We start from the raw sequence: 22,297 nt of genomic DNA on the forward strand, positions 1-22,297 counted from the left end.
ATGTCTGGACAGGACCCCAGACCCAGGCTCGAAAGAGCTGCGTCGATTGAATCCAAGCTGCCTTGCTCCCCTTTTCTTCCTGTTGTCCACGAAGACGCCCAAGAACCCCTTGACCTGTCTCCTATTTTCTCTCCCACAATTCCAAAGACTGAAGATATCGACGTCATGGACCTCCAAGAAGCCAATGAGACCCATGCCTCTGGAAGGGCTAGTCCGTCTACACGCTCGTTATCTCGCTCTTTTCTTGTATACCATTACCAAGTCGAATATGAAAAAGATGAAAACGACGTGCCTCTAGAGTTTCTCGAGCACCACGTCAAGCATTCTTTGAAGGAGGCCATCAACACTCCTTTGAGAAGCCCAAACCCCAGTGAGCCCGACACTGTCCTTCGAGCATGCCCTCAGCCTTCTTCTCCCGGTGATACGGAGCCCTTCCCAGATCTCGACCCTTCTCATGACCAAGGTCCTTCTGCTGAATATGTGGCGCGAGATGAATTGTACAGCTACGCCATGGGAAAGGTCGCAGAAGACATGCAAACCGCTCATGAAGTCGCAGACACAAAATATCTGATCCGGGGCTGCTTTCTCACGGTCCAAGAAGAAACCTATGCCGCACATGGGCTTCCAATGGAGACGTCAGAGGATTTCCGTCCATGCCGCGAAATCTCTCACTACGACCACTATTGCGCGGACCACGAGGCCAACAAGCTCACTCTCCGCCAGAAGATCTCCGAGTTCATCTTCTTGAGAAAGGACGTGCCCAAAACCTTTCGCAAACGGTTCCTGGGTGTTTGTAATATGGTCTTTGATATCGAAAACCTCTTCTTCCGTGCTAAGAAATGGCCCAAGAACCCTATTCCTCTGATGACCATAGAAGACATGCGCATTGTCCGTTCCTATGCAATCGAGATGGTCGAATATCTTTCCAAGCTCGGTGGCTTGATCTACCACGAGAAGTGCGAGGCAGAGCGCGCTCGTGCCCTCCTGGCCGAGGTAGCCGGGTCCAGTCTCCCAGCATTCGAGATCTTCAAGCACATGGCTGAGATTGTCATCGAGTAAGTCATTCCACACCTTTTCTCATTAGCATGAAGACAAGAGCTCCAGCTAACCAGCCCAGACCACAGAGATTCTTCGAGCCAGTTCGCCTTACCGAACAAAGCTTCTTTGACCTCTTTTTCCGCTTCTACGACGTCTTCCTGTACGATGACTTTCACGTCATGTACAACAACTACCTTGTCGAGAACATGCCCCATGTCTCTTCTCGACTTCAGCAGACTTCCTACCTCCTGAACACGGTTTACAATATCATGATTCAGATAGTGAGAGACTATGACGACGTCTGCCAGATCAACAAGGATATCGGCCAGTCCTACATCCAGCCTGTCCTTCGCCAGCTGTCTCAGCGGGGTCGTGTTGTTGAGGAAGAAAAAGAGGTCGTGGCTTACCCTGTTCTTGCTGTTGAGGTTGAGGCAGAGCGTGTGGGTCAGTCTGATCAACAGCATGAAGATTCGGATGAAGCTGCTCAGGCCTGGGCTCAGACTGAGGTCGTCGGCAGTCACAACACCGAAGCTAGGGATTCTGCGGCCGTCAACTACCTTCAGTCGAAAGTCAATGACACTCAAACCAACCAGTCCCAGAGTCGTGTTACTCAGTGGGTTCACGATCCCTACTCTAGTCGCCGCCGTGTTGATAATGCCAATGAAGCTGCTGGTCCTGGCATCCACGACAAGACCGATGATCGAAACACTCGCGAGACCGAGACCGGCTATGCTGTCCGCGATCTCGTGGAGGACTCCTATCTCCCGGTTGAAACTGGACCAGAGGCATACTTCCCATCGCAGTCTTCCCACACAATGGCTGTTGACGGACCTAGTTTCGACGGGCCTAGCTTCGAGGATCACCGGGTTATCTCCCAGCAGAACTATGACTCAGACTCCGACGGCGCGGACACAGAGGTCATGTCCAGCGGCGAATTCAATTACTCTTGGGCTCGTTGCAAAGAGGCTGAACGTGAGCGACTCGCTGGTGAACGAGCTGCCGCTGCTGCTGAGCGTGAGGAAATTCTTGACTTGGACAGTTGTCTTGCAGACATTCGTGGCTCCTCGGAGTCTTTTCCTGTTGAGCGCTCGCAAACCCTAACTCACGAGCTCTCACATGTCTCTGCTGCGGCCTTGCATACTCTTGGCTTCGTGCACAATGACACTGTAGAAACTGAGGCTACCGAAGTCGACCCTATCCAGGTGAATATGATCGACGACTATTTCAAGAACATCCAAGGTCCTATCTACTCAACCCACACTGAGACCGAAGTCGGAGACCCAGGAATACATGTATTCAGCCCGTCCGTCGAAGTCAAACACCAACACAACCGCGAGCAAGCCCTCGACGCAGAATTCAACTTCCTCGATCTCAAGGACGACGACGAAGACTGGCTCCCCCACGACTGGGACCACGACCAAGACCGCCCCCAGCACCCAGGTTTCCACCGATACGACTCCAATTCCCGCACCGAAACTGAACCCGAGTACGTGAGCGTCAAGACATTCGCTGGCCGGCTCGAGGAAATGGCCGAGGCACGCGTGTACAGCCGCAGCCGCACCACCACCTCCACCTCCACAGACGCACAGTATAACACACCGTGCTTTGCGGCCCGCCGCGCGTCGTCTGCTTCAGAAGAACAACGCACGGGGTTCCCGCAGTATGAGTCTGTTGTTGGGAACGACAGCAGCAACGGTAACAACCACATGCACATCGGCCGCGACGGCGCGGACTCACCCCTCCTTCCTCCCTTCCCCGAGTACGACCGCCGTGTGTCCGACCTCGAGAGGAAGCGCGAGCTCGCGCGCGAGCGGTGCCGTGCTCGTCGTCTTGCGTCTATTTCACGCTCACATGTTCGCCCTCTGCCCTATCAACTTCCCGCTGACACTACAGTCGATCAAGGCGGCGGGCGTATTCTTATGGATGCCGAAGAAAACGCCTTCCCAGCGCTCAATCTATCCAACCCCATGCACGCGGTTATTGCGGTCCGTATGCGTCACATGGAAGCTGAACACGAACATGAACGTGAACGTGAGCATCATCGTGAGCGTCAGCGCGAGCAGCCGCAACAGCGCGAGCAACACCGACCAAGTTCCAGTTTCTTCAGTCTGAACCTAAGCTTCGGCCGCTCGAGAGTCCCTAATCGCCCGCGCATTACTGTTCCCGATCCGGAGGAAGAGGAGTTCCCGTTGGCTTTTGCTCGGACTAGTCCGAATGGGTCGAAAGGGTCGTGGTGGCGTCGTTGATTCTGAGTTGATGAGCGATCGATGGGAGTGAGATTTCCATGGATGGTCTTGATGTTCTTGCTCAGATTGATGTGGTCTGCTCTTTGCTTTGGCATTGCAGGTCACGGATGCATCGCTACGAAGGCATGACACGATTATAATTATGGTGATGACGATATAATCACGATCTCAATCACAATCACAATCACGGTCACGATGAACATGAACGAACAATGAGTTGATGTAAACGAAACCAATGTCACCTCGACTCGACTGACCGAACTGAATGCCATCCAAAACAAATCGAATCAAATCGAAGATGAGGATAAAGTGAAGATGCAATGAAGATTAATGGCGACAAAGCGAACTCGAAGCGAACTAGAAAACAGAAAACAGAAAAAAACAATCATGAATGATTTGGACGCAAACTTCAACACAACACAATTTTCTCTTATCAACAAAACAAAACAACAACCCACCAAAGAAAGGCTCGAGCATGAACAAATCCCGACAAAGAAATGTTTTTGTTTCTTCTTTTTTCCAATGATACCGATTTACATGAAATGGCATGGCATGCACCAATGGCCGACGGAGTACGGATGATACCCACGAGCTAACATGACTGATAATGAACGCTACGAGGACGGCGCAGTCATGGTATCGGTATCGGTCTCGGTCTCGGTCTCGTTCCGGGAGTGGTGTCATTTTGACCAAGTTCGGGCTTGACTTTCCTGGACTTTCCTGGACTTTCCTGGACTAAACTGACTTTACTGGCCTTTCCTACGATATGGTAATAGGCAGGCAGGCAGGGCGGGACAGGATTAGCGCTCGGATCGGTGATTATGTAGAGCGTTGATGGGGCCTTTTATGTACCTACTACACCTGCCTACTCCGTACTCATCCTCATTCGCCTAGTAGATAGACAACGAGTCGTATCTTCGTTTCATCTTCGTTTTCTCACTATAGTGTAGCGTAGTGTAGTGGAGTTAAGCCTTCGATTCCGTTCCTGATTAACAGGCATATACCATGATCCATTATAGCATTCTCCAATCCAAATCCAAATCCAACGCCAATCTATATACGAAACCCATCAAGCTCATATACAACACACGAAACCAGACCAAGAAAGGCAAATCAAACAGTATTAAACCCCGCATCGCCCAAATTCACCGCAGAGTCATCATCCCTCCCATAAAGCACCTCCTTATCAGCGTCCCGTCTGAACAAATATCTCTTAACGAAAAACGGAATCTGACGTAGCCCATACCTCGCATGGAACCTTGTCGAAACAGAAAACACCTGATCCAGTTCTTCCAGCGTCTTCCCCCTCGTCTCGGGCATGAACATCAACACTAACCACCAGCCGACGACACACCACCCAGCGTACCAACTAAACGCGCCCTGCTCTGTAAATGCAATCCGGAGCGATGGCCAGGTGATCGCAAGGACGAAGTTAAAGAGCCATGTTGTTGCCGTTGCTAAGGCCATTCCGTAGCTCCGGACGTAGAGCGGGTATGCCTCGGCCGAGTAGGTAAATGGGACGGGCCCCTCGCCGACGGAGTAGAATACGCCGAAGAGGTAGGTGCCTAGTGCGGTGCAGCCGAGGCGAGCGTTGTTGGATGTTCCCTCCGGGATCCAGAAGCTGAAGCCGGTGAAGAACATGGATAGGGCCATTAGCGGAAAAGTGCTTAGCAGGAGATTACGCCTGCCGAAGGTGTCGATTGTGTAGACGGCTGGGATGGCGAAGAGCCAGTTTATGAGGCCCCAGCCTAGCGAGGCGGTTAGGGCTTTGCGTTGGTTGGAGGTTGTTAGCTTGGAGTGTTCGGAGGCTGTTTGGAGGAAGATTTCGGACGAGTAGTAGGCTATTACGTTGACGCCGCAGAACTAGCTGTGTTAGTTGTAGTAGGTTCGATTAGGGCTTGCGGGTGGCTACCTGCTGCATGAACATGACAATCTCGGACGCCAGCATGGCGCGCCGATTGCGGGGGACGTTGATCAGTTCGAGGATCTTGTTCTGACCGAGCTTCATGGAATTCTCTGCTTCGAGGAGAGTGTACATATAGTACATATCGCGCGCAGCTTGGACCTTGCTGAAGCGCAGGCTGCACATTGACTGGTATGCCCGGTCGTACAAATTCCTTGACATATACCATCGGGGTGATTCTGGGCACGTGAAGACGAAGCAGCAGACAATCACGGCTGGGAAGAGAGCAGAGCCCAGCATGAGACGCCAGTTGAGGCCGATAATGCCGACTGGGTCAGGCACCTGGAAGAAGGCCAAGTCGGCGGCGTAGCCTGTTTCATTAGCGTATATCTACTTTTAGGATCTAAAGCTTACCGAACATAATTCCAAAAGCAGTCCACATCTGCCACTGCATTACGAGTGCACCGCGAATAGCCGGCGGAGCCGTTTCGGCAGCGTAGACGGGCACGGTCGCGGACTTGGGGCCGATACCAAAACCAAGGGCGAAGCGGGCGATGAACAGATGCCACCAGGTGTTGACGAACCCCTGCCACAGACATGTTGTTGCCGAGATGACACAAGTAATGAAGATTGTTCCTCGTCGGCCAAACCATGAGTTGAATGGAACTGTCAGCCAGCAGCCGATGACGGCGCAGCACAGATAAGGTGCAGCGTTTATAAGTCCGGTAAGCCAATTGTGGCGTGAGTTTGTCTCGTCTGCGATGCCGAACTGATGCTTGTAAAAGATCTGGGCGCCGTTCACAACGGTTTCATCTATAAACTTAGCGGTGCACAATATCTTGTTTTGGGGAACTCACCCATTCCCTGGACGGCGGCTGATAGCGAGCACAGTATGATGACCAAGTACATCGTCCAAGGCTGTGACCAGCGATGCTCAAACTCATGCCGCAGAACCTCCAATTCTTGCGCCGTCAAGCCAGGTACGCTCTCGAACTTCTCCGGCGCCTGAGCCAGCATGGCCCCGATTCCAAACGCGCGGATATCATCCTTGTCACCAATCTGGTTTGTCACAGCAAAGTTGATCCCCTGCCTGCGCAGCTCTTCTTGTGTATACCCAGCAAGCGGGTTCGCCAGTTTCGCGTTTAAATTCCGACGAGCTCGCTCCGCAGCGGTCCCGAAAGCGCGCCGAGGCACAAAGCTGTCCTTTCGATGCGTCGCATACTCGGGGTTCGGCGTCCGAGGCTCAGCGAAAATGTCGCCCAAAGGGCCAGTGTGTTCTTTGGTTTGCATGGTAGTGTTTTGGCGTCGCAAAAAAACCGACGCAGGTCTGAATCTAAGTATATCAAACAGACACAAACGACTAAAAGTGACAGTGGTATTGGCGAACCACAGATCAGCGCGGCGTCGGAGGTCAAAGGACGCGAAGGCCGAGCTCGTCAAAGGCGACTCCAGGCACTGACAGGTCCACGGACCAGAGCCACGGACAAAGAATGTGAGCCACGCGGGAGTGCACTGGGATTGTCACACCTGGTGGCAAGAAGCGGGCAAGAGGGCACTTCTTTGAGTCGACTCCGCAGATGGTTCAGAAAGAGAGACTCGACTGCAACCAGCGTGTAACCAAAACAGGATTCAACGAAGTCGACAAAGAAGAAGGGGACGACCCTCGGGAGGAAGTCATTCTCGTGAGATTATGCTGGCGCACGCAGGGTTATGAGACGGTCAGTGCCCGGAAACGGGCTGGGGGCACGAGGGCGATGACCAGCTTCGAAAAAGACAAGACGATCATTCGCTCGTAAGCTGCTTCTTGGTGGCAGTCCTGAGGTCGGGGATCGTCGGCTGGTTGTGATTGGAAGGCCTGAAGAGGTGCTGCATATGCGGACGAGGCAGTGAAATTGGGACTGCCCAATGGAGTCATGACGGAGGCTCAAGAGATGCAGGAAGGCTGTACGGGTGCTTTTGGGAGTGCCAAGTTAAAGGCTGGGGCTGTGGCGTGGACTCGACGAAAACATTTGTGAGCAGACTCAGCAGAGGTTAAAGAGCGGTGGGTGGGAAGAGTAAGGGGGAGCGGAGGAATGGCGAAGAATATCGGAAGATTGCAATTTGTGCGACAGCGAGGTTGACACCAGTGCATCGCCGGGCCCAGAGTATGCGGCATGCTCGGAAGGTAATCAGAGACACTTCCGAGTTCATTCAAGCCAGTCCCGCGAAATAATAAACAGAGAATAATATACTTTGTAAGCTAGAGAGCGGAAGACTTCCCCAGATCCCCCCACACAGTTATCAGTGGCAGTTCCCCGCATGGAAGATCATCGGATGCCGCTCGGGTCGCGATCCGCCTGCACTGGAGGCGGCCCGTACACTTCTCCATTATCTACACACTCGAACATGGGGTGCATCATGGCTAGCATCTGGGGAGCTTCCGATATGAGGTCAATCACTCAGTCACTTTCTTCCTGTCTCCCGGAAAATAACCGATCGGATGTCTACCTGAGCGTTATTCCCAGTATATAAACCGCTCCAATACCACTCCAATTCCTCGGACCATTAAACCCACACCTCTCAAAATCCACCACATTCAATCCCTAAGACAAAATGCTCGGCAAGATCGCCCTAGAAGAAGCCTTTGCCCTCCCACGCTTCGAAGAGAAAACCCGCTGGTGGGCATCCCTCTTCTCGACGGACCCAGAGACCCACGTCAAGGAAATCACAGACATCACCAAGCTTCGCATCGAGCACGCAGACAAGTACGGCGTCGGCTACCAAATCCTCTCCTACACGGCGCCCGGTGTCCAGGATATCTGGGACCCAGCCGAGGCGCAGGCTCTGGCGGTCGAAATCAATGACTACATCGCGGAGCAGATCCAGGGGAGGGAGGATCGGTTTGGGGCTTTTGCGTATGATGACCCACCCTCCTTAAACCTCGACTGTTAGTGTAAAGATGATGCTAATGGTTGAGACGAATAGAACACTATCAATGCACAACCCACAAGAAGCAGCCGCCGAGCTCCGCCGCTGCGTCGAAACTCACGGCTTCCTCGGCGCCCTGGTAAACGACACCCAGCGGGCCGGCCCCGATGGCGACGATATGATCTTCTACGACAACGAATCCTGGGACGTCTTCTGGAAGACCGCTACAGACCTCGACGTCCCGCTGTACCTGCACCCGCGCAACCCCACAGGCACAATCTACGACAAACTCTGGGCAGACCGGAAGTGGCTCGTGGGCCCGCCTCTCTCCTTCGCGCAGGGCGTCTCGCTGCACGTCCTGGGGATGGTTACAAACGGCGTCTTCGACAGACACCCGAAGCTCCAGATTATTCTTGGCCATCTGGGCGAACACATCCCGTTCGACATGTGGCGGATAAACCACTGGTTTGAGGATCGGAAGAAGCAGTTGGGGTTGGCGGAGACGTGCAAGAGGACGATAAGGGAATACTTTGCGGATAATTTGTGGATTACGACGAGCGGACACTTTTCGACGAATACGTTGGTGTTTTGTATGGGTGAGGTTTCGGCGGATCGGATCCTTTTCTCGATTGATTATCCCTTTGAGCACTTTGAGGATGCGTGTGAGTGGTTTGATCGGGCGGAGTTGAATGAGGTTGATAAGAGGAAGATTGGGAGGGAGAATGCGAAGCGGTTGTTTAAGTTGGGGAGTTATAAGGATTCGGAGGCTTAGTCTTCTAGTACAGTTCCTTTTTTATTACCCTGACAATGCTAGTACTTGAGAGCTCGTGTATGCTATGCTGTGCCATATTATCATTTCGTTTCGTCAACCGGCCGAGTTTTTCACCACTCCTTTATCATAACAGTCGCATCACGCCTCAACATCCCCCTCCTTAGCAGGCGTGGAAGGGCCCCATCGACCGGCGTTCTTCCTCTCCTCCGAGTTCCATGTCTCCCCCCGTGCCCGTTGAACCCGAATCGGTGAACCCCAGGGCCCCTCCTTGCCATTCAACGCAACCATAGCATTCTGTGTCTCTTCGACGCTCTCAAAGTCAACAAACAGGTAGTAGTGGTCGCCAGGCTCGAACCGTTTCGCGGGGTGGGGTGTGAAGAGCTTGGATACGTTTGTGATGTTGTAGCCCGTGAAGAAATTGGTGATGTTGGCAGCCATGTTCTCGGCGTCTGTTAGGCGCGGTAGGCCACCGACGTAGAGGCGTTTGCTGGGATCTGAATTGCTGGTGCTGGTGCTGGTGCTGGTACCGTTTGTACTGTTGCTGAAGGGGGTCGACTTTGTGGGCGTTGTTGTGTTCTCGTCTCTCCGCCACCGGTCCGCACTAAACGGCGAGCTCCTGTTACCATTTCCGCTTCCATTTGCCCTAGGTGAACCTTGGCCTGAGCCATCAATGCCCACGCCGTTACCGAATCCTGTCCGCTGCTGCTGCTGTTGCTGGCGCTCACTCGCGCTCTTCACGACACCAGGCTTAATTTTGACGGGACGTCCCGATAGATCGGCGCCGTCCAGCTCGGCCATTGCACGCTCAGCAAGGTCCTTTGTTTCTAAGTCGACGAAGCAGTAGGATGGATTGCGGCCGGAGAAGGGGTCGATTGCGATGTCGATGCGGGAACTGTCCACCGTACCAAAATTAGCGTTTCTCCTGTGGATGGTAGAGCCGGAATAAGAACGTACACCTCGAAACCACCCTTGCTAAACAGCTCCCTCACATCTTCCATCTTAGCCGTATACGGCATGTTCCCGACATACAGTCTCCGTCCTTCCGAGATAGCCTGGGGGACTTCACGCTCTCTGTTCTGGCCTGGGCGTCCAAAGCCAAGTGGCCGCCGGGGTGATTCTCCATTCTGAGATTGGTCTTGGCCAGATCGAAAAGAGGGACTCTCTTCACTCTTCAGCCGCCAGTTGGGTGAGTTGAATGCGCGGCCGTTTGTCCGGACTCCATTCTGGTATGCAGGCTTTTGGGGAGCTAGGTTTCAAGGATATTAGTGCCGGGAGGAAGAAACGGAAATAGGCATGTGTAGCCGGCATGAAAGACCGAAAAGCAGCCCAAAGGGAAGGAAGGTTGTTTGTTTCCTACACACTTTGTTGCTGCGGTTGGTTCTCGGCAGAGTCGGCCATTTTGACGGTAGGTAATGTGGTGATAGGAGGAAGTCTAGTGAGAGGACGTTTTGGAATCAACATCAAGTCAGAATAATAACCAGTGTATTACTTGTATTCGTTTCTTTAAACTCATCGATGGCGGGGGAGGGGTGTCAAGATAGAATGACGGCGTCAACTTACATCAAGAACAGTCAATGGCAGATACTCAAACAGACGCTGCGGACACAAGTCTGTGATTCAAATCTCGTCTCACGCTTTCAAAATTCTGATCCGAAAAGGCTTATGCAGTCTAACTGTCAAACGCTCCAGAAAATTTGGAAATCTAGAATTACTTTGTGCAAAGAAAACAAACAGCACAAAGGATGCAAACTGCGGGTCTGTCAATCCAACATCAATTCCCCGATTGGTTGGGTAAGCGAGAGCTAGCATGGATGCGATTAGCGTCCTTCGGGGGGATGTTGACTTTTTTCTGCCAATCGCAATCCGACAACTTCAGTTCTCTCCATCAGCAAGAGGCTCAGCTCCAGCGCCTTAGTCTGATACGTACGAGAGTATAGGTAAGATATGATATGTTTTCTACCCCTTCAGCCAAATGATGAAGCAAGATTAACACAGACCTGTTCTGAGAATATCCATGCGGATCAACAATCGTTTCAACTGCTGTCTGAATTGGCTTTTCTGCCTCCTTGTTCGCCTTCACCATTGCCAATGGATGATGCTGACTAGCTTACTAGGTTCCAGCATAGCCAACAGTGAGGGGAAGAGTCGGTAGCTTAGGTAGTTTAGCCTTTCTGAGACGGAATGCAACAAACACAGCATAACCAGGCTTTGATACTGTTCCCGTAACCCAATCCTAGAGATATAGGCTTATGGAAGGCACATTGGTCTCTCATTCTTCCCTTGTAAACCCAGCGTCCGCATCGTACGCCTCACATGAGTTTTATCACTGCGATGCAGAATTCGGGATAGCTGGATCCACGCCGCAGTTCGACGGCTCGTTCGACGTAGGTGAAGTTGGCTTGGTTATTTGAGAATGGGACAAGCCAGTGGACAGCTATATGGAGAGGTACTTTGTGGAAGCCGGCCACCACAATCTAGTTCTAGAGGTCAATCATGGTAGCATCCTCGGGCACATTGGCCCCGTTGAATGAGCCAGCATGAATGATGCGGTCTTCGTCAATGGCCATGCAAGTAAAGTATCGCCTCCTGGGGTCAAGGATGGGAAGTATATCCGAGCGTTCTTGAATACTGTCGTCAACTCGAGGTCAATGATACTTCTTTTTGCTAGGAAGATTTACTTTCGTGATCGGGCTACCAATCGTGATAACCTCAATTTTCCATCGGCGTGAATTTTGACCAAGGGATATCATTGTAGAGAAGAAATTGCTGCTCTCCTGCCTCGGAGTAGTCGAACCCCTGCTGCCGATGTTGACCGTCGACTAGGCATCTTGGGACACATGATAGTACTGGGACAACCCTACCAGAACGCGCAATCCTGGGAAAAGTTTGGCAGTATCAGGTTCGCTCAGACTGAAGGCTCACAGGACCTGCTCTTGCGCTGCCGCGGTTGTAAGTCAAGGATATCCGCTAATCAGGGGGAAGAGGCATTTATGACCAGACCCTGTTCTGGCCAAAAGGAACAAAATGAGATATCAAGTGCTATAGTAGATCATGACTTATTATTGATGTGACAGCAAAATCTGAAGAAATATGGTATGATTGACCAGCATTATTGTATTATTATTGAGGGAGGCTGAGACAGCTGAAGGGGTCTCGCCGGTCGACTGGAAGATCTGGCCCGGCAATAGAACTCCTGGCCGCTATCCGCACAGGTCTGCTGGGAAATGAGCGCACCGCCTTCTGCATCTAGTGTACTCCCAGCAGAATCATTGAGCGGAAGGTCCTGAAATAGAAGGCGGGGCAATCGCCAGCTCTGAGCATCCTGTCCACTTAGTACCGACTTCACCCGACGACGGTCATGCGGTATTTCCCAAGAGTCGATGATCCAGTGATCAACAATTTGGGGATTTGGGCAATTGGCAAACTGAGAAGTCGAAAGCCCAAATTGGTCCCTGCTCCTGTCCTGTCCTGGAGCCCATACAAGTGCCTCACGAGTTCCTTCCCCTTTCCTGCGTCTGAGTGCCCCGCGGTCCTCCATGACTAAATGCTAGTAAATGACGTTTGCGCCACACCGACTTCCCAGATCTGCTGCTGTTAATCGTGTGATATCCTTTCTGGCGTCTCGTTGGTGAAAAGAAATATCGGAAACCCTACTCGGAGAAATTCCACAAGGCAGGGATCAAAGAACTGAGCTGCTCGAGCCTCGAGTCCCCAGTGCTCCAACACCCACCTGTCATTGCGGTCGGGGAGCCTCGCCGAGGTTCTGAACAACTTGGTTGCCCAGCATGTCGTCCACTAGAAGTGGCCACAAGACCTACTTTGCCAGTGTAAGTTAGCTACTCCTGATTCACTTCTGTGCCATGACTAGTCCGATACCCCTACGTTTACTTGCATGTTTGCTTGGACGTGGCATTTCTGGCCTTCATCCTCCTTAGCACTGTCCTGAATGTCGGCTGCCTGATTATTGCACTCTCCTTGACACCTGAATCCCCAGTTCCAATGCTTACTTTATCAATAGTCTGATGACTCGAAGATATGTGTTGTCATGGTTGGCCTACCGGCCAGAGGCAAGAGTCTCATTGCGGGAAAAGGTATGTGCCGCTACCTGGTGAACAGCGCTCAAAGCTGACAGGAGACAGCGATGCGATATCTCGGCTGGGTTGGCATACCGGCACGCGTATTCAACGTCGGCTCGTATCGCAGACATGCGACACCCCAACCCAACGCCAATTTCTTTGACCCTCACAACTCAGAAGGGGAAAAGATGAGGCGGGCTGCGGCAGAAGCCGCAATGGCCGACATGTTTCAATGGTTCCGCTCGGGCAAAGGCGTCGTCGCCATTCTCGATGCTACTAACTCAACAAAAAAGCGCCGTCGCTGGATCCATGAATCTTGCCGCGAGGCCGGCATTGAGGCTCTTTTCGTGGAGTCAATATGCGACGATGAAGACCTCATCATGAACAACATCCTAGAAGTTAAGACCACGTCACCAGACTACAAGGGGCAGGACCCCGAAGTCGCTGCTTTGGATTTCCGTAATCGAATCCGCAACTATGAAAAGGTTTACGAGGGCATTGGTGATGATGAGAAAGACTATACATACGTCAAGCTCATCAACGTTGGTTCTACAGTGATTATCAACCAGATCAAGGACTATCTATCAAGCCGTTTGGTCTACTACATCCAGAACCTTCACATCAAGCCACGATCAATCTGGCTGTCTCGGGTATGTTTTTAGTACCTTATACAAAGCTTAAATACTAACTTAGATGTAGCATGGAGAATCAGAGTACAATTTGACCGGGAAAATTGGAGGTGATTCCAGCATTTCTGAACGTGGTGAAGCCTATGCTCGAGCTCTACCTGGTCTTCTCAAAAAGTCGGGTGTGCCTGCCAACACGAAAATTGTGATTTGGACCTCGACCCTCAAGCGTACGATTCAAACCGCTCGTCATCTCGCTCGCGAAACGGGATATGAAAAGCTGGAGTGGAAGGCCCTGGATGAGCTTGACTCTGGAGTTTGTGACGGTCTCACATATGAGGAAATCGCAGAAAAATACCCCGAAGACTTTGCAGCCCGGGACGACGACAAGTACAACTACCGTTACCGTGGAGGAGAGTCCTATCGCGATGTCGTGATTCGCCTTGAGCCTATCATCATGGAGCTGGAGCGCAGTGAAAATGTCATCATCGTCACTCATCAGGCCGTCCTGCGCTGCATCTATTCATACTTCCTCAACGTTCCCCAGGAGCAGAGCCCGTGGATGGAGGTTCCGTTACACACGCTGATCAAACTCACTCCTCGCGCATATGGAACTGAAGAGCAGCGTTACAAGGCGGACATTCCCGCTGTATCCACCTGGCGGGCCAAGGGAACATCTGCCAAGCACCAGGATTTCCCTACTGAGATAAAAGCTTAACCCTACGGTCTACACATCCTCCAACTCTGAGTTTTTTTTGGGTGTTGCTCTTTCATAAGCTGTCTCTTTCATAAGCTATCTCTTTCGGAGGCTGTGCCTCTTTTGGTTCATGCGATGCATGAGTGCTGAATTTTCAGCATGCGTTCTATACTGCCCTTGTTATGCTCGTCTCCTGCCATTTCTCGCATGTGGGAAGCCTGGATTCGCTTCGAATACCTTCTCCTCTCCGTTTTATTGCCCTATTTAATCTCGTCGGCATCATCATTAGATTACCATTCATGTCACGAAATGAAGGCGTTCACTCCTTTTGTCATTATTGCATTTTCCCTCGCCGCTGGAGGAGTTTGATAGTTGGGCACGGAAATAGTCTTTTTAGTACATCGGAAAATTATGTAGATAGATAGAGCAATGGAACATAATAAGCAAACCGAATATACTTATTGCTCTTCACCACGCCTACTTACCAGCCTTGATTAACATGACGCTACTCTATAGCCAAATTGGTAGACACCTGAGGCGGTCACATGAGGCGGGAGCACTCCCATGATGATCTCCTTGGCGGCCGACGGAGCTCACCAACACCACACCATGCCTCACAGCTTCAGAAGCTGTGCTTGCTAAATTCCGGCGTCTAGCCCTGAATAAGACATGACATGACATGACGAGCTTTGTTCGCTATAAAGGTCCAAGGGCGCGACGACCATCCAAGCTCGACGCCGCCCGAGTCCAACTATGCTCTCCGCATTTACAGCTCGGCCGCTTGTCGAGCTCAAACCACGAGATAAGTCGCGGATCGAATCGGTCCTAGCATACGGTGATCGCGTCCTCGTCGGGCTGAATAATGGTAGTTTACGAATTTACCGAGTTAACGAAATCGAAGTCGGCGATGCGCACTCACGTCCTCCGACGGAGAACGCAGACACGAACGGACACGGCCATGACGCAAACGCACCCAATGCGAGTCGAAGTCGCCCAGTTACGCAGAACGGAGAGAATGGGATAGCTACGGGGACAAAAGTGAAGCAGACCGATCTCCTGCGGGAGATGGAGAAGTTCTCCCGGTACAAAATCGAGCAGCTGGCGTTGATCAAGGAGGCGAAGTTGTTGGTCTCCCTTTCGGGCGGATACGTCTCAATCCACGACTTGCAGACCTACGATCTCCAGGAGCAGCTCACTCGGACGAAAGGCGCCGTTACATTCGCCGTGACGTCCAATATCGAGAACGATGCCGAGACTGGTGTCCCCTCGATTGTGTCACGTCTTGCGGTGGCGGTTAAGAGGAAGATATTGCTGTGGTCGTGGCGGGACATGGAGTTGGACAATGATACTGCAGAATTGACGCTCGTTAGTGGGGTCAAGACGCTTACTTGGGTTTCTGGCACGAGGCTTGTTGCTGGGCTCGGGTCGAATTTTGTGCTCGTGGATATTGAGACTAAGACCGTCACTGAGTTGGTTGGGCCGGGGAGTATCGGTGGCCTAGGGGGGCAGGAAACTGGTCGTCTTGCGGGTGTTGGGGTTGCCAGCATGAGCTATATTGGAATCGGTGGCGCTGCGCCGAAACCGCTCGCTACGCGGCTTAGCGAGGGACAGGTACTGTTGGCCAAGGATATCAATACTCAGTTTACCGATATCGATGGAAATTCGCTCGGCCGACGGCAGGTTCCGTGGAGTAATGCGCCTGCAGACATTGGATATTCCTATCCATTTCTACTGGCGCTGCACGAATCTTCCAAGGGAATTCTGGAAGTGCGAAACCCGGAGACACTGTCGTTGCTTCAATCTATCTCGCTGCCTTCCGCGAGCACAATGCATATTGCCCAGCCTACGATAAGCCTTGCGCATGCCGGTAAGGGATTTTTGGTAGCGAGTGACCGGATTATCTGGAGGATGGAGGCACTGGGATACGACAGTCAAATTGACTCGCTTGTGGAGAAGGGGTATCTCGACGAAGCTATTAGTCTCGCTGGCATGCTTGAAGACGCACTTCTCAAAGATAAGGACGGTCGAATACGAGAAATCAAACTTGAAAAGGCGGAGGGACTATTCGGTCTGCGAAAGTACCTGGAGTCGATGACACTATTTACAGAGGTTTCTGCACCTCCGGAGATTGTCATTCGCCTGTATCCTAGGATCATTGCCGGCGAACTCACAACTATCAACGAAGACGAGGAAACTGAGGGAAGCACAGCAGGAGAAAGCCCGGTCAAACCTCAAGATGGTCAAGCTCAGGTTGAAGGGAACCACACAGAAGAAACCGCTCCGGTTAAAGCCTTAAACCACACTCCATCTATGATGTCTTTCCTACGAAACCGAGATGAAGGAAGTGGTAGCGAGTCGGGCAGCACCCGTGGGAAGCCAGTGGAAGAGGCACGCTTTGAGAAGCCGTTAACCGGGAAAGACCTCAAACTTGCAGTTCGCGAATTACAGGCGTACCTCGCTGACGTCCGAAGGCGATTCCAGCGGTTTTTGAACCCTGACGGCTCTCTCAAGGTCGACCCGCAAGCCAACAGCGCAAACGACGAGTTTATTGACTCCGTGATGAAGCTGCTCGACGTGGCAAAGGACGACGAAGACTATGATTTCGGGGAAAGGCTCCGCGAGAAAGCGAAGCTCGTCGATACGACCCTGTTCAGAGTGTACATGTACGGCACGCCTTCCCTTGCTGGCTCCCTCTTCCGCATCGCGAATTTCTGCGACCCAGAGGTAGTAATGGGAAAGCTCGAAGAGACAGGTCGCCACAACGACCTGATCGACTTCCTCTACGGAAAGAAAATGCACCGCCAGGCCCTTGAGCTTCTTCGCAAGTTCGGCCAGGCCGACTCAGAAGAAGAAACCGCGCCCCAACTTCACGGTCCCAAGCGCATGGTCGCTTACCTGCAGCATCTGCCTCCCGATCAAATCGACCTCATCCTTGAATTCTCCGAGTGGCCTGTCAAGGAGAACCCGGAGCTCGGTATGGAGATATTCCTTGCGGATACCGAGAATGCGGAAACACTGCCGCGGCAGAAGGTGCTTGACTTTTTGCAGGGAATTGACGCCAAGTTGGCTGTGAAATATTTGGAACATGTCATTGAAGAACTGAATGACTTGACGCCGGACCTACATCAAAGACTTGTCGTTCTGTACTTGGACCGCTTACAGAAGCACGAAGACAACAAGGATGAGTTTGCAAGCGAGGATGAGTGCTCACAGTGGCGGGAAAAATTCATCAGCATGTTGAGATCGAGCGATCAGTATTCGCCGTCTAAGATCTTGGGCCGTTTGAGTCGCGACGGTAAGTTTCCGACCACTGAGAACTGTGACTCAAGCGAACTTCATCTGACTTGTGCTAGATCCTGAATTCTACGAAGCCCATGCAATCCTTTTCAGCAAGATGGGTCAGCACAGACAAGCCCTAGAAATCTACGTTTTCAAGTTAGAAGATTATGTCAAAGCAGAAGAGTACGCAGAACCCTATATTGCGTGAAGCCGAGCTAACATGACCAGATACTGCAATCACCTTCACAAGACAGAAGATACACCAGTGCCGAGCGGCCCAGCAGCAGAGTATTCTGCCCTCGCCCCGTCCGACGATGAACCCTCCATATATCTGACGCTACTATCCTTGTATCTAACCCCGCCACATGGATACAAGCCACAATATGGCCCAGCTCTCGACGTCCTAGCTAGGCATGGATCTCGACTACCCGCCAATTCTGCATTGGAACTGATCCCTGAGTCTCTCCCGGTTCATGAGCTCGAGTTCTACTTCAAGGGTCGCATGCGCGCAGCGAACACGATTCTGAACGAGAGCCGAATCGCAGCGAACCTGCTCAAGGTCCAAACCATCAAAACACGCGCGCAGCTGTTAGTCGGCGAAGGAACTGATGGGAAATCGTCAAGGTCAAGACATGTCACCGTTACTGAAGAGCGTGTTTGTAGTGTCTGTCATAAGAGGATTGGCGGCAGTGTGATAAATGTGTTCCCGGAGTAAGTGACCCCCTGCATCTCTGTCTTGGTCGATTCGTTGCTAACGCATCGCAGTAATACTGTTGTACATCTAGGCTGTGCCAAGCGCATGTCGTCGTCATGATTATCGTTTTCGATTTTCGGTAAATAGATTCGAGCTTTGCGATATGTGGAATTATTGATTCATTTGAGCGCGTCTCGACTTCGTTGTTATCCAGTTCTGATAAGTCTTGGAGTGGACGGCGGATTTTCGTTCTTGATACCCGGGGTAATGAAAGTATCCAAGGATCCAATATATTCGGTTTCAATTCATTGTCTCCCAAAATTTGCACAGCGTAGCATAACCATATCTCATTCCTCATCCTCAACAACCTCTTCTCCGTAGTTCGCTTCCTCTTTGGCTTCCTTCTCTGATAATTGCTTGCCTTGCGCTTCGGCAGCCTTCTTGTCCTCCTCCATTCGCTCGGTCAGGAACACGTTGATATCATTCTGTAATTCGGGGACGAGTGTTCTGAGTTCTGAGAGGTATGCGACCTTGACCTTGACTTTGTCATCGGAGGGGTTTGGGGCGGTTGCGGCGATTGTGTGCTCGAATTCGCGATTTAGCTGGGGAGAGGAATAGGCTGCGTGGAGGCAATTCGACTGGGAGGTAGCGGGCGCCATGTTGACTGATTTGAGTTTGGTGGACTTGATTGAAGCTGTTTGTAAAGGTTGAGAGAGGGGGCGAAGGAGGAATCGATGGCGGGGCGGACTAGCAGCGGTAGGCAGGCTCAAGTGAGCTGCGTTGCGGAGCAGAGACTAAGAGGCCGATCGACAACAATAATGATCGTCTTCTGGCTTGTCTCGTCTCTCAGGCTACTTCTTTCATGATCATCTATCTCGCCTTGAAGCTCTGAACGGACTCAACGAAGCAACCCAATCAACATGGCGACGTCTGCGGAGTAAAACGACACGCCAGCTACTCCTGATTACATACACAGTCTCACCCACGAACAAGGCCCAGCACCGCTTCACCCGTGGAAATGCTGCGCTCCCCCGTCACCGTCTCCCCAGAGCGTTCCGCCTCTCGATCACCGCTCCCTCCCCCTCGCCATTCCTTCGACAACGACTACGACCGCCCTGGCTCCTCCGGAAGTGATGCCTCAAGCGTGATCTCAAATGCTACCGCCATCTCAGCATTCCCACCGCGGACCTCAACCTCCTCCCCTCGCTCTGCCCTCCGTACACCTCCCACCGCCGCCTCAGGCCAAGGGCGCCCTCCCACCTCTACCCCAACCTCCTTCATGCCGCACCATGATCCAACGAGCAGAAAGGCGTCCTCGGGACGAGTCGCCCCGCTGGACCTACACAAGCGCTCGCGACATCATTCCCAGGGGTTCTTCGAGCCGTCGCTACCTACCGCTTCTCTATCGGACGCGACCCTCTCGGCATCAAGGATAGCAGCCCAGGCTGCAATGCAGAGCCAGCACTCGTCTTCATCTGCGGTTCATCTTCCCGCCGGCTCGAGACGGACGGTCCATGGACATGGTGATGACGATGGGTCGATCTCGCCGCCTCCCCCGATCCCGGCGTCACAGGTACCCGCCAGACCGGGGTCCGCGGGGCAGCCATATCAGAGTTCGAGCTCTGGGCTTGGGCATGGTGTAGGACCAGCTGCGGCGACGACGGCGGCGAATCATGTGTTTCCGCGGATACCGCCGCCGGGGATGGAAGCTGCGACATTGGAACGAGAGCACAAGAAGGGCGAGAAGAGCAAGATAAAGCTGTTCTCGAAACCGAAACATATTGGGATCAGTCGGGATAAGGATGTGAAGGATAAGGGACTTCCAAGTCCGAATAAGCTGCCCGGTTTGACAAGGATTGTCAGTGCTTCGACGACGAGTCTGGCAGATGCATATCCATCGAATAACTCGTCTATGTACAGCTTGTCCAATGCGTCGGCAAGTACTGTTGTACCGGCTGATAATAAGCCTCCGGTACCTGAAAAAGAGAAGGAAAAGGATAAAGAGAAGGCACATCGACACCACCATTTCCTGTCGAGGCAGAAGTTGAAGTTGAAAGACCTGAAAGATAGAGACGACCATTTCAATCTGCCGCTCTCTTCAGCCGCGAGCAACTCGAGGCCGTCAGACCCTAGCGCACCGCAATCGCTGTACTCTTTTACGCCAGCGTCTCCGAGCGCCGCTACGACGTCTTTTAGCAAGTCCGTTGGTGGGTTTGATTTACTACATGGTGGGCGAGCGCTCCGCGACAGGAAGAAGGAAGAGAAGGTGCTTGCAGAATCTGAACAGCCAGAGTGGTTGGTGAACTCAACATTAGCCGCTGCTTCTTCCGGGCTCGCTGGGCCTTCGTCATCAGGAAGCACAGGGGGAATTCTCGCTGAGGCTACTCTACGAGAGACATTACAAGGTTTTGGACTTCATAATATGAGTCCTGAAGATGCGTGGGACTTCTTGAAGGCGAAGTTATTGGTAATATTCGACGGTGAAGACGTGCGTATTGCAATCGAGGATTTGAACAAGCTGGTTCTCATCCACATACAACGCTGCGTACAGAGACGTACCCCAACGGCTATTGTTGATGATCTACGTGAGCTCCTAGAGGCAGGATTTGCTACTCTGAACCATACGCTGAACGGCGTACCTGACGAGAAACTCGTACCTCATCTGGTGCAAATCTGGATGCTAGTCTTCGGCACCATCCTTCCTTTCATACAAGCGGTCTTCCTACCGCTGGACCTCGAATTCAAAGGCTGTGGCTCGGTAATGAACATGCGAGAGGCCAAAGAATTCTGGAGCGTCGCATTAGACGGAGAATACCCCGGATGCGAGCTCGAAGTCCGCAACCTCGTCCTCATCGCCTTCCGCGACATGGTCATAATCCCCCGCTACGACGGCCTCAAAGCCATATTCTCCCGCCTAAGCCTCGACAGCATCAAACTCGGCAACTCGGCCCTCAGCGTCACCACCAAAAGCAGCAACAACAGCAACTCCAACGGCCGCCCTACAACGGCCGCCTCCGCCGACGGCGGCTTCGGCAGCTACAGCTCCCAATCATCAAACTACCTCAACACAGCCGCTAGCCTCTCCTCCGACTCCCCCGACTACAACCGCAGCCGCGCAACATCAAATACCTCATCCAACCCAGACCAACTCATTTTCCAATCCATCTCCTCCCCGCCTCAACGACCAACCATCATCCATCGCGCAAACACAGCAGACTCATCCCACGTCATCACCGAGACAGTCGGCCGTATGCTCCAGTGCGTGAGCGTCCTCGCGAGCGTGCAAACAAAGGATAACCCACAAGAGCGCATCGAAACCCTCAGCAAGGACCTCAAGCACAATTGGCTCGGAAGGGGTCGAACAGGCCGAGATAGACGCGGTTTCGTGGGGACGAAAATTCGTCCGCCGATCGTTGCACGCCCGAGTGATGACTCTGCCGCTAGTAAGGACGCGTTGAGTGACTCGTTGGGCTTGCAGCGCGAGATGAGCGTTTTATGATTCGTATCTGATATATTTTCCAGTATCCATTGGAGTATTATGTCGTTTGTCTGGTACAAGCGGGCCAGGTGTTGCAGTGCTTTTGGCATACCATTTCTACTTATTCCATGATCCTTGTTTCTTATTCTTTTGTGCTGAAAGGTGACTTTTTTTTATTCTCTTGGATTTTGGAGTGAGTCTTGAGGTGGTATTGTCTGTGTCTAGGGCTTAGGTAGGAGTCCACACAGTGAGGAATTTCGAACTACCTTGTTCCCAATGAAGCTTCAAATTCAATACTTCCCCTCCCATTTTAAGTGACTGGACCTTCCTGAGTGATCTCCTTGGTATGCCTATGACCCTAGTTGCATAAAAGAGACAATCAACCAATAAATCCACCCAAATTCCCCAATAACTCAATCCACTTCGTCCTGATCCTCAAATCCCAAACGCAAAATCCCCAAATAAACAAAAACTGAAACAAAACAAAAAATGGAACGAACCCTCATGTCTCCTGCTCCAATGGACAGACGCTATGCAACCCTCTTGAACTTTTCTCTTCTTTATCCTTCGTCTTCGCTTCA

General features: G+C 52.1%; 6 protein-coding genes across 6 annotated transcripts; 3 read left to right on the forward strand and 3 right to left on the reverse strand.

The window, feature by feature from the left end:
• Positions 1-3,284, forward strand: BDV17DRAFT_292713 (uncharacterized protein; the record flags this gene model as incomplete). The annotated part of the gene is made up of 2 exons (XM_073762429.1): positions 1-1,055; positions 1,118-3,284. The coding sequence occupies 2 exons, from the start codon at positions 1-3 to the stop codon at positions 3,282-3,284; spliced, it is 3,222 nt and encodes a 1,073-aa protein (XP_073614114.1).
• Positions 3,083-4,163, reverse strand: BDV17DRAFT_267229 (uncharacterized protein). Its single transcript, XM_073758344.1, has one exon. It carries the CDS (start codon positions 3,966-3,968, stop codon positions 3,642-3,644), a length of 327 nt encoding a protein of 108 aa, XP_073614115.1. The 5' UTR covers positions 3,969-4,163; the 3' UTR covers positions 3,083-3,641.
• Positions 4,164-4,182: 19 nt separating this feature from the next.
• BDV17DRAFT_130038 (uncharacterized protein) lies at positions 4,183-6,620 on the reverse strand. The gene is made up of 4 exons (XM_073754127.1): positions 6,045-6,620; positions 5,602-6,000; positions 5,197-5,558; positions 4,183-5,147 (listed from the first exon to the last, which is right to left on the reverse strand). Exons 1-4 carry the CDS (start codon positions 6,475-6,477, stop codon positions 4,398-4,400), a joined length of 1,944 nt encoding a protein of 647 aa, XP_073614116.1. The 5' UTR covers positions 6,478-6,620; the 3' UTR covers positions 4,183-4,397.
• Positions 6,621-7,561: 941 nt separating this feature from the next.
• Positions 7,562-8,935, forward strand: BDV17DRAFT_130049 (amidohydrolase family protein). The gene is made up of 2 exons (XM_073754128.1): positions 7,562-8,081; positions 8,152-8,935. Exons 1-2 carry the CDS (start codon positions 7,780-7,782, stop codon positions 8,864-8,866), a joined length of 1,017 nt encoding a protein of 338 aa, XP_073614117.1. The 5' UTR covers positions 7,562-7,779; the 3' UTR covers positions 8,867-8,935.
• A 69-nt stretch (positions 8,936-9,004) lies between these two features.
• Positions 9,005-10,264, reverse strand: BDV17DRAFT_292716 (RNA-binding protein; the record flags this gene model as incomplete). The annotated part of the gene is made up of 3 exons (XM_073762430.1): positions 9,005-9,758; positions 9,821-10,112; positions 10,228-10,264. The coding sequence occupies 3 exons, from the start codon at positions 10,262-10,264 to the stop codon at positions 9,005-9,007; spliced, it is 1,083 nt and encodes a 360-aa protein (XP_073614118.1).
• A 2,647-nt stretch (positions 10,265-12,911) lies between these two features.
• BDV17DRAFT_282723 (uncharacterized protein) lies at positions 12,912-21,748 on the forward strand (the record flags this gene model as incomplete). The annotated part of the gene is made up of 10 exons (XM_073760248.1): positions 12,912-12,957; positions 13,006-13,592; positions 13,642-14,217; positions 14,953-14,956; positions 14,996-17,560; positions 17,619-17,727; positions 17,773-18,255; positions 19,232-21,500; positions 21,531-21,663; positions 21,717-21,748. 10 exons carry the CDS (start codon positions 12,912-12,914, stop codon positions 21,746-21,748), a joined length of 6,804 nt encoding a protein of 2,267 aa, XP_073614119.1.
• Positions 21,749-22,297: the final 549 nt, after the last annotated feature.

The sequence above is a fragment of the Aspergillus undulatus genome (assembly GCF_047715775.1).
Source record: "Aspergillus undulatus strain CBS 261.88 unplaced genomic scaffold BDV17scaffold_35, whole genome shotgun sequence".
In the NCBI taxonomy this organism is placed as follows: domain Eukaryota; kingdom Fungi; phylum Ascomycota; class Eurotiomycetes; order Eurotiales; family Aspergillaceae; genus Aspergillus; species Aspergillus undulatus.